The 11,435-nt window shown below is 46.2% G+C and overlaps 1 protein-coding gene across 1 annotated transcript; it reads right to left on the bottom strand.

Annotated features, from left to right (window-relative positions):
- Positions 1–1,017: 1,017 nt before the first annotated feature.
- On the bottom strand, positions 1,018–3,866 carry LOC142401954 (uncharacterized). The gene is made up of 2 exons (XM_075487401.1): positions 1,536–3,866; positions 1,018–1,226 (listed from the first exon to the last, which is right to left on the bottom strand). Exon 1 carries the CDS (start codon positions 3,796–3,798, stop codon positions 1,822–1,824), a length of 1,977 nt encoding a protein of 658 aa, XP_075343516.1. The 5' UTR covers positions 3,799–3,866; the 3' UTR covers positions 1,018–1,226; positions 1,536–1,821.
- Positions 3,867–11,435: the final 7,569 nt, after the last annotated feature.

Raw genomic sequence — 11,435 nt, 5'->3', positions numbered from 1 at the left:
ACTGACTACTTGCTTTCAAAAGTAACTAAGTTAGATTACTTTTAGTTACTTTCAGCCGAGGCTGATCCCCCGCCCCTATAACATGAAAATGACTACCAGTTCTGCCAATACTCACTTTATTGACATGTATGTATGTACCAGAACATCAAAAATGACACTGACATTTGCAAACTTTTTCTTGAAATAGGCTTACATGTTTTTTAAATAAAAAAAAAATAAGACAGTCTTTCTTGACTTTACTTAAAATATAAAAAACCTCTTACGTAAAAAAGTAATACATAATACCTATATTGAACATCCCTTGAACCTGTAGATGTCTAACATTAGAGCAGCAAGAAGTGGTTTTATGAAACAAAAACAGTATAAATAAATCTAAATACTCTTTCTTCACTTCATTTAACTGAAATACTTATTACAAATTAAATGCTTTTTTGACTTCATTAAATATAACTTAAATACTTCTTATAAGAAATAAAGTAGCGTTTCTTGACTCAATTTAACATAAACACTTCTTTAAAAAAAAAAAATACAATAGACATTCTTGACTCCATGCATTTAACTCTGATTGCATCTATCTATGAATTACGGTAACACTTAAGTTATATTGAACATGTAGTTGTCCCGCATTAGAGCACTGAGCAGCAAGGAGTGGTTTAACAAAATATCAGTCATTCACTCGCAGCGATGCAGACAAACGGACGGTTATATCACGTAACCTGCTGATAATTATGGGCCCAAGCCAGTATGACAGTCAAGTTTTTGAACGAAAAATGTCACGTTTATCCACCCGTTGACCAATAAAAGTTTAAACAAACCTGATTGATCGTCAGACCCGTCGCTTTGCAGAAATGTTTGTATGCTAGTCGCCTACAACTGCAGCTGTTACTGGATTACCCAAAGCTACACCTGACGAAGTATACATAGATAAACACCCGTACACTCATTCAGATATCATAGAAGATGTAATACAGTACAAAGACGTTAACAAGTCATCTTTGAGTGTTGTGGAGGAAATGAAGTAAAGGACTGTATGGGCTCTATTTTAGGAGTTAAGCTGTCACTACTCTGGAGTGCCGGCCAGAGCACTACTTGGGCCAGGATGAATGTGCAGATGGATGGAGAGAATGAGGAGGCAAGGGTTGACGTTTAGGTTTGTATTGAACATCAGATGAATACAGGATGACAAAAGGTGTGACACGTATTATATAGGTGTGTCTGTGTGGTCTCTGAAATAAACATAAATAAAATACACAATTACTAAGTTGTCCTTACTGACCAACAATACACAGGAATAATACAAATGCACAAATACACAGGAATTGTATTTGTGGAATGTGTATGAGTGTTTAAGCCATAAACACTAAACTAAGGAATATACACACTAGGTACAGTCTACCCAACAGCATGAGAATGAGTTAGCTTGAATCATGCTAGCTAGACAGAAAAAGACAAATGGCAAATAAGGCACTTAAATCGACTACCAGAATATCACACACAGATCATATAACATCACACATGTTAGGGAACAAACTTACTTCTGCATAAACGCACACTTGACAGGAATCACACACACTTTGCATGAAGCATTCACCAGGAGAAACGAACTTCTGAGACCATGTCTAACTCTACTGGCGGTACGAGCACATAACAGGCTGCAGTGCCCCCTGGTGGACACTCCGAAACTACAACCAAATAACGCATTAAACTAAAACAGCCTTATTCAGACGTAGAAAGAACTGAAACAGAGGGGCCTTTTGTACAGCCGCCCCCAAATGTATGAAGTACATTTGCTCACAACAAAAGGTTACCACTAACAAAAACTCAAGGCGACTGTCCACTGGCTTCTCCTGGGAGGGCTGGCAGGATCACCAACCGGGCGACAGGTCGGGTGAAGGTCCTGTCCTTTACCTTGATGTCGGCTGACCGGATGTGGCCATCCGCACTGGGGTGAACCTTGGAGATGCGACCAATGAGCCAGGAAGCCCGTGGCAACTGTGGATCCACGATCATCGCTACAGAGTCTTTGGTGATGTCCGCAGAGGATGACTGCCATTTCTGACGGGACTGCAGACCAGGAAGATACAGCCGGATGAAACGGGACCAGAAGTGGTCGGTCAGCACCTGTGAATGCTTCCACCTCCGGCGACTCAGGATCTCTTCTTTCGGGTAGACCACTTGGGGGAGTGACCCATTTGGCCGCCCCATCAAAAGACAGTTGGGGGTCACTGGATCAGGATCGCTGACGTCGGATGGGACGTAGCCCAGAGGTTTTGAGTTCAAGATGCCCTCCACCTCCACTAGGACTGTACGGAGGACTTCTTCTTGCAGGGGTTGAGCTCCAACTGTAGTGTAGAGCGCCGTCTTGACTGATCGGATCTCTCGCTCCCACACTCCCCCAAAGTGAGGAGCTGCAGGAGGATTAAAATGGAAGCTGATCTTCTGAGGAGCGAGGAGCCTTTGCAGGTCGGAGGTCATGGCGGCGAAGGCTGCTTGAAGTTCACTCTCTCCGCCGCGGAAGTTAGTGCCGCGATCTGAGTAAAGCTCTGCCGGGGTTCCTCTCCGGGCAATGAACCGTCGGAGTGCCATGAGGAAGGCATCGGTATCGATGGAGGTGAGAACATCCAGGTGAACGGCTCGGGTGGTAAGGCACTTGAAGATGATACCCCACCTCTTCTCCACGCGGCGTCCTAATTTTACTTCGAATGGTCCGAAGCAGTCCATTCCTGTCGAGTAGAACACAGGCTTGTAAAGGCGGAGGCGAGCGACTGGCAGATCAGCCATCTTGGGGACTGTAGGTCGGGATCTCCATCGGCGACACTCAGTACAGGTTCGCTGGAAGCGTCGAACTGCTTCCCGGCCTCTCAGGATCCAGTAGGAACGTCGGATCTCCGCGAAGACCCTCTCTGGTCCTGGGTGTAGCAGGCGATTGTCGAAGTCCTGAATGAGCAGACGGGTGACTGGGTGTGTTGGATCCAAGACAACTGGATGGAGACTGGAGTAGGCAAGATCCTCAGAGCGACGAAGACGTCCACCTACTCGAATTACCTCACTCTCAGAGTCGAACTCAGGGGCGAGAGCAATGAGACGACTGCTACGGCTGATAGATTTGCCTGACTTGAGGAGACGGTACTCATCAGGAAAGCTCTCCTGTTGAGCTCTTCTCAGGACCACGATTTCTGCCTGACGATAGTCTTCAGCAGAAGGTGTTCTGTCTCCGGTGGCCGCCCCGTGCACCTGCGTGATGGTAGCTTCCAACACCTGCATCCAGGTGTCATACTCGCTGAAGCTCGGTGTGGCAGGGTGAGCTGTTGTAGAAACTCCGCAGAAAATGTCTTTACGGAGCTCTGCAGGATCGGGAGGCTGAGTACTGGGGCCGCTTGGCTCCGAGGGCCACTGGTCTTGGGGTAGGAGCAGGAAAGGAGGACCTTGGCTCCACCGGTTTGGTCTACTCAACTCCAGAAGCGACTTTCCCCGGGTTATGTCGTCAGCGGGGTTCTGGGCTGAGTCGACATAGCGCCAAGAATGAAGGTGGGTGAGCTCTTGGATCTCGGCTATGCGGGTGCCTACGAAAATCTTGAAGCGGCATGACTCAGAACTCAGCCAGGTGAGTACTGTAGTGGAATCCGACCACAGCACTGTTCTCTTGATGTCTAGGCTGAGCTCATTCTCGAGGAGACTGCAGAGACGAGCTCCGCAGAGGGCACCACACAGTTCGAGTCTGGGCATGGAGAGCACACGTTTGGGGGCTACTCTTGAGCGTGCCAGCAGGAAAGCCAGATGTGCGCTCCCATCACTCATCACGGTTCTCAGGTAGACCACAGTGCCATAGGCCTGTTCGGAGGCATCACAAAATATGTGAATCTCCCTCTCTTCGACAGACTCGGTGAGGTGTGATGGCAGGTAAGGGCGGGGCAGCAGGACTTGAGGGAGGTACTGCAACTCTTCCTCCCAGGTTCTCCACTCCTGCAATAGTTCTGATGGTAGCTGCGGGTCATCCCAGCCTCTTTGTTGATCCCAAAGGCGTCTCACCAGCATTTTGGCCCGGGTGGTGTAAGGAAGGATGAAGCCTAAGGGGTCGTATTGGCTTGCGAGGACTTTATAGATGTTCCTCATGGTGGGGACGCCATAGCTGATAGGGCGGTGCTTGTAGGTCAAGGTGTCGATGGGGAAGTGCCAGCTAAGGCCCAAAGTTGGTTCAGAAGTGTCTGTCTTTTCTTGGGCAAGCCACAATTCTGCACTGGTGGATCTGAGGTCTTCGGGGAGGTGGCTGATAGCGCTGGGTTCGTTACTAGCCCACTGACGGAGGACAAATCCAGCAGTAGACAAGAGGGCTCTTAACTTGTCTACCAAGCCCCGTGCTTCTTCTGGGGTGGGCACACTCTGGAGAAGGTTATCGACATAGAAGCACTGTCCAACAGAATGATGGAGCTGATCATCGGCTTGGGCGTGGTTCTTTGTGTGGCGCTGCAAGGCGTAAGTCGCACAACAAGGGCTACAAGTTGTGCCGAAAGGAAGAACTTGCCACTCGAACACTGCAACCGGTTCTTCTGGGTGTAGGTCGCGCCACACAAAACGGAGGAGGGAGCGGTCCTCAGGGAGAAGGCGAATCTGGTGGAACATGCCTTTTATGTCGCCACTGACTGCCACCGCATGCTCCCGGAACCGCAGGAGGACACCGAGGAGGGATGCACTTAAGGCAGGGCCAGGTAGGAGCTGGTCATTAAGGTTTGGCCCTGAAACTGGAATGAACAGTTGAACACAAGGCGATGTTTGCCATTGTGGCTAACAAGGTGGTGTGGGATGTACCACGACTCCTCTGACTGGGTAACTTCTGAAGGGGACAACTTCACCACAGAACCTGCATGGATCAACTTCTCTATTTCTGTGCTGTAAATCTTAGCTCGCTCAGGGTCCTTTTGCAGGCGCCTCTCTACGCCTCTCAGACTGGGCAGGACAGCAGCAGGGGTAGCCTTGAGGGGTGGCATGTTCTTACGGCGAAGAAGCGGGGTGGCGTAGCGGAGGGTACCCTCTACATCCACACGAACTGTCTTGAGCTCAAGCAGGTCAACAGCGTAATTATCCTCTCTTGAGCGGGTAACTATCTTGCCTTCCTTCACTGGAATAACATCTGCCTGCCATAGCTTCTCTACGTGTTTCAGTAGCTCACTGACCTGAGGGGCTGTGGTGGTTGTGAGGAGACACTGTTGTGGTGAGGAGGAAGAACAGATGAGACTGGAGGGACCCTGTAATGTCCACCCTAATCTGGTGCGCATTGCAGCGGGACCACCTGGGGGGCCAAGACGGACAGCTTCGGTTGGAGTGATAAGCTGTGGGTGGTCGCTTCCGATGAGTAGTAGGGGTTTGACCTTCATGAAGGGCTGGATGGGCAGGCCTCGGAGGTGCTTATACTTCCGCTGAAGTGACTCAACTGGGTAACTGTGCTCAGCTAAGTCAATGCGGGTGGCGGTGAAGGCGTTAGCGACCCTATACTTCTGCTTAGGTTCACCACCAGTGGAGATGTCAAAGGAAACACATGCACCCTGTAGGGTCTGCACATCTTGTCTAATGGTGCGCAGAGGAAGTCTCTCGGGAGTGCCCTGGAGGTTTAGCTTCCGGGCAGCGGTGGGCAGCAGCATGGTCCTCTCGGACCCGTCGTCCAAGACAGCATGGGTGCTCAGAGCCTTGCCATTATGGTGAAGGATGACTGGGACGACCTTTAGCAGGACTCTACCGCTCTCTGTCGGTCGGTCGAGGTACAGAACACCAGTGGAATTCTCATTTCCCGGAGTGGCAACAGCAGCTGGAACAGGTGACCTCTGTGGCCTACAGTTAACTTGGTGAAGAACCTGCAGGTGGTGACCCTGACAAATGTTACAGGGCTTCTTAAGGGTGCACTGTGCTGCCTGATGGGACCGTGCACAGCGCCAGCACCTCTTGTTGGCCTTGATCCAGTCAGTGAGCTGTTCTTGGCTTAGCTTGATGACCTCTGTACACTGACTCAGGTGGTGAGCACGGTTGTCACAGTAAGCACAGTATGGCTGCTGCTTTGGCTTGCTAGGGGTGTTAGCTGGTGGCAGGGGTGAGCCTTTTGCCCCATGGAGCACAGTGGTGGAGCGCTTAGGGGGTCTGGTATCAGGCTTCTCTTTAGCACCTCGCTGAGTGGGCAGGCCGTCAAAATCCTGACACCACGACTCGTACTTCAACCATGTGGCTAGGTCTTCTAGGGTGTACGTTTGGCCAGAGCGGTTGAACATGCACCGACGAAACTCCGCTCTCTGCTCTGTGGGAAGCTTACTCAGGAGTCGAGCCACGTGAGAGCCGCATTGAAGCTCAACTTCACCATCATGGCCTAAAGTCTTTAACATACCAACAAGTGACTGTATCTGGAGGGCAAACCGCTCGAATGCCACCACATCCCCTCTGCGGATGTCAGGTGAGTCCATCACCGCTGCGATTCTTCTCAGGGCAAGCTGGTGGGGCTGACCCAGCTTCTCATTGAGAGCATTCATGGTGTCACTGAAGGGGGTGGTAGAGTGAAGGTAGGCATCAGCTATTAACTTTGCCTCCTCCAGGTGCAGGTGGTCTAACAAGACTTGATACTTGAAGAGCTCTGAGCTCTCAGGAGGCAACAAGTTCTCCAGTGCCATCTTCAGCCTTGCAAATTCCCCAGGATCCCTGTGCAATAGCTTGGGAATGCTTGGTCGAGGCCCCCTGTAGGTGAACTCTGAAACTGCGACTGGTCTCGGGGGTCTCTGGGCCTGTGATGACCTCCACCCTGAATCCGGAGGGGGTGGATGCAATAATACAGCGGGCTGGGGGTTTGCTCTAGGGGGTGGCACTGGAGGAAGGGTAGTCTTGGGCTGGGGTGAGACCATTGGCTTGGGCACAAAGGGTGGGTTAATACGGCTCTGCTGTGCAGCCAAAGACTCCCTCTTCAGGTTCTGAAGCTCAATCATCATGATATCCAGACGATCTACAACTGGACTGGGTACCGGTTCCTCTTTAAACTCAACTGGGGGTGGGGGTAGAGGCCAGTCTTCTTCTACAGGAACGGGGTGGTAGGGAACTGCAGCGACCACTGGTGAGGGGGAATGCTGCAGACTCTCAGCACGGTTCAGCAGCTGCTGCATACTGGCATAAAGGGCCTGAAAATCCTCCAATCCCGCTTTCATCCGTTCCTGGGATTTCTGAAGCAGATGTCTCTCACGTTGCATCTCCTGTAGTTCTGCCCTCATAGGTGTGGCATAGCCTGGTGAGAGCTCGCTATGATGTTCAAACATGGGGGGAAGGGCAGGGGCATAGGTAGCGCCAACTAGTGGTAGTGTTATCTCGCCATCCTCAGGGTGACGCACCTCATGCCTGGGTAGATCGATCTCATAGTCTTCATAACGAAGGGGCAGGCGTACATTGCGTCGAGGGCGTGCACCGAGGGCTGCAAAATCCTGAACATCATCCATCTTGAGAGGGCAGAGACAGCTTATCCGGCTCGAAGGACCATTTATTGTTGTGGAGGAAATGAAGTAAAGGACTGTATGGGCTCTATTTTAGGAGTTAAGCTGTCACTACTCTGGAGTGCCGGCCAGAGCACTACTTGGGCCAGGATGAATGTGCAGATGGATGGAGAGAATGAGGAGGCAAGGGTTGACGTTTAGGTTTGTATTGAACATCAGATGAATACAGGATGACAAAAGGTGTGACACGTATTATATAGGTGTGTCTGTGTGGTCTCTGAAATAAACATAAATAAAATACACAATTACTAAGTTGTCCTTACTGACCAACAATACACAGGAATAATACAAATGCACAAATACACAGGAATTGTATTTGTGGAATGTGTATGAGTGTTTAAGCCATAAACACTAAACTAAGGAATATACACACTAGGTACAGTCTACCCAACAGCATGAGAATGAGTTAGCTTGAATCATGCTAGCTAGACAGAAAAAGACAAATGGCAAATAAGGCACTTAAATCGACTACCAGAATATCACACACAGATCATATAACATCACACATGTTAGGGAACAAACTTATTTCTGCATAAACGCACACTTGACAGGAATCACACACACTTTGCATGAAGCATTCACCAGGAGAAACGAACTTCTGAGACCATGTCTAACTCTACTGGCGGTACGAGCACATAACAGGCTGCAGTGCCCCCTGGTGGACACTCCGAAACTACAACCAAATAACGCATTAAACTAAAACAGCCTTATTCAGACGTAGAAAGAACTGAAACAGAGGGGCCTTTTGTACATTGAGTCATCAATTGCAACCAGGTAACTAGCTAGCCCTCTCCATAGCACTGCCTGAAACGTAGGCGATATGTTATAAAGTTAGCACGAATAGCTAAACCCATCAACTATCGTCTGTGACAGGCACTGATGAAAACTGTGGTTTAGACTGGTGTATTTATTGAAAATGATTAGGGAAAGTGAGTAAAATGTAACAAATGATATCTCTGGTGTTTAACATTTTAGTGGGACAGATCCCTTTTACTGGGTAGGTAGATGTAAAATAACGAGTGACTTCCCGTCGCGGACACTGATATAACTCATAAGAAAACGAAATTATCCCAAATTATTTCAATACAAATGTATGGTTGTAATAATCGTGACTATATGTTGACAAAAGCCAAATATATGTTCCCCTGAAATGCAGAAATAGTAACGCACGATGTTTTAGATAAGTAACTTCAATCTGACTACTAGTTTTGAAATAGTAGTTGCGTTAGACTACTCGTTACTGAAAAAAGTAGTCCGACTACAGTAACGCGTTACTAATTAACGCGTTACCGGCATCACTGGTAGCCTGTAACAATGTATAGACATGCTGAATGAATGGGTGTGCATGTGTGTGAATGGGTGAATATGACTTGTAGTGTAAAAGTGCTTTGAGTGGTCAGCTGGACTAGAATGTCTTTAAGACATGATTGTAGCCTGACCAACTGGTTGGTTTCATCTGGTTTGATAGATATGTACAGCTGAGTATCATCTCCAAACAATAGAAATGTATCCCATGCTGTCTACTGATATGATCTAATTCGAGGATATAGAAAGTGATGAAGAATCAGCCCAGAACCAAGTGGAACTTCATGTCTCACTCTGGCAAGTGAAGAATACACATCATTTACATGAAAAACCTAGAATCTTTCAGATAAATATGACTTAAACTAGTGTAAAATGGTTCCATTAATCCCGATAACATGTTATCTGTGACAGAATGTTGTAATTGATTGCTTTAAATGTAGCACAGACACTAGTCCACAATCAACTTTGTGCAAATGGTCACCCAGTTGAGCTGAAACAATTTTTCAAGAATTTTATAAATAAAGTGGAGCTTGCCTATAGATTCATAATTAGCTAGCTGTCGTACATTACGAGTACCTTTGGTCATATTAGATTTAATTTTAACAATCTTAAAAGCGTACATAGCCTGTCAACAAAAATAGATAACTCCATCACCACATATTTTAATGTGCAAATAGAAATTTTTAGCTGTTAGAACCAGTAAACGCTCCTTTTGTGACATTTTTAGGGAATGCAGTAACCAAACACTTACCGGTATATGTTATTTCTTTTGTATCCATGTCCATAAAAAAAAAAGATCAGCATCATCCATCCATCCATCCATCATCTTCCGCTGGTCCGGGGATCGGGTCGCGGGGGCAGAACGGCTTCAGAATCCCTGGCTCAGCTTAAGTTAGACGAGACTGCTGCCTAAAATGAGACTGAGACTGCCAGTGGTCCTCAGTGGATGTTCACTCGTTACAATTTAGGAATTTAAAGAAATTAGAATTTTTTTCTTTTTAAATTTTCATGCCATTGGCATGAAGAACAGCATCATGTCACAGATAATGTGACAGCATCACAAAGACCTGTCAGACTGTGTTGTGTATTTTGGTAAACATTCAGTGTACTTCCTTCAAAGGCAAGCTAAGTTATTACTATAGTGATTGTTTGCAAATGTAGCATTTACGTTTAGCCATTCCCCCATATATGCTTCACGAGCCTGAGTATTTTTAGAAAGGGAACGACAGGCAGGCAAAAAATAAACATAAATAATTTCTATTAAATCACTTGTTTTACAGCAGTTGCAATTAGACGAAGCCTGAATATGTATAAAATTTACTGTAGATGTCTATACAGAGAACAGGGAGGAGGTAGCAATTTTAATTAATTCCTAAATTCTTATAGTCCTCACAACCATAACCTGTCATTGGCTTATTTCAACAAACCATGTTACGAAAGACTGCTGCACAAAAACGCCCCAAACATAGCAAAGTAATCAGAAACAAGGAAAACACCAGAGGAGGGGGGTGTCTATGCAGTTAAATATACTATCACACACCTTCATTGGGGCATGATTGAGATCACTTTTGAATGAATTTATAAGTTGCCTATTTTTTTTTAGTTCAACTTCCTTTAAAAACTAAGAAATAGGGCCCAGGTATTGGTGGACAATGCACTCACGTTGTGTTATTGTGCAAAGAGCTGTATTTGGGTTTTCATTTAAAAATGAATCATTTTGCCTTTTAAACCTTTGATATTAAAATTGTCTGTAAAAGAAAAGCTTAATGTTTTTATTCAGCATAACTATTCTTTGAATCTTGTATTTGTCTTCATGTGGGCTTTTTTTAAAGCGTTTTTTAAAGAGAGAGCTTTGAGGCGATGCATTGTGGTCACATGGCCTGTAGAAAGATACTTTTACTTTTTAGAGATTTTATTTTCACACTGTCGACTTACTTTACAGGTTTCTTCTTCACAAGAAGCAAAATGGCATTTGGCAGTCATTCTTTAAAAATAAACTTGTGACAAATGTTCTTTTTAGAAACTGTGAAAAGTGCCCAGTTAAGAAGCTAACTTTTGATATCGCTTAAGCCTTCATCTGGTTTATTTCCATTAAGTTATAGCTTGTTTGTGATGTTGAAATTTGTAAAGTACTTTTAAGTTATGTATGGTTGTTTGTCAGTTCTTCTTCTCAATAGCATGCATTTCCTACCAAATGACACGGATAGTTGATTGATGATGACAGGCAATAGAAACTCCTTAAAGGCATGACTCGCAGCCTTCTAGATTGTGGTAAAAATTTAACTCATATTGCAGGCTTAAAGTAATTGAGGACAGGAACAAGGTGTCAGCCGACTGACACACATTTTTTATGGTAACAAAGTTGCTAGGAGACGGCAGTCTGGACAGAAACACTGCACCAGAAACGTTTGTTGGGCCTGGTCAGTAAGTTTATGGTTCAAAGGGCTTCAAAATGTTTAACAATTGAATATGTTGCCTTTCAATAAATTTTTGGTGATAAAATATTTTTTCCCATGCGATAACAGTGAGGTGTTCACGCAGTGCACTCAAATGGCTGCATGCATTAAATAATCTCCAATCACTCAGACTTTGAGAACATTTATTGATTGAAGGGTGCTG

The sequence above is a fragment of the Odontesthes bonariensis genome, chromosome 16, assembly GCF_027942865.1.
Source record: "Odontesthes bonariensis isolate fOdoBon6 chromosome 16, fOdoBon6.hap1, whole genome shotgun sequence".
Taxonomy (NCBI): domain Eukaryota; kingdom Metazoa; phylum Chordata; class Actinopteri; order Atheriniformes; family Atherinopsidae; genus Odontesthes; species Odontesthes bonariensis.
The sequence above is the reverse complement of the archived record's forward strand: the minus strand, read 5'-3'. Positions and strand labels throughout refer to the sequence as shown.

What these genes read in the sequence shown, in the direction of transcription:
- LOC142401954 (XM_075487401.1), bottom strand. Translation starts at nt 3,798, where the DNA reads ATGAGTGATGGGAGCGCACATCTGGCTTTCCTGCTGGCACGCTCAAGA.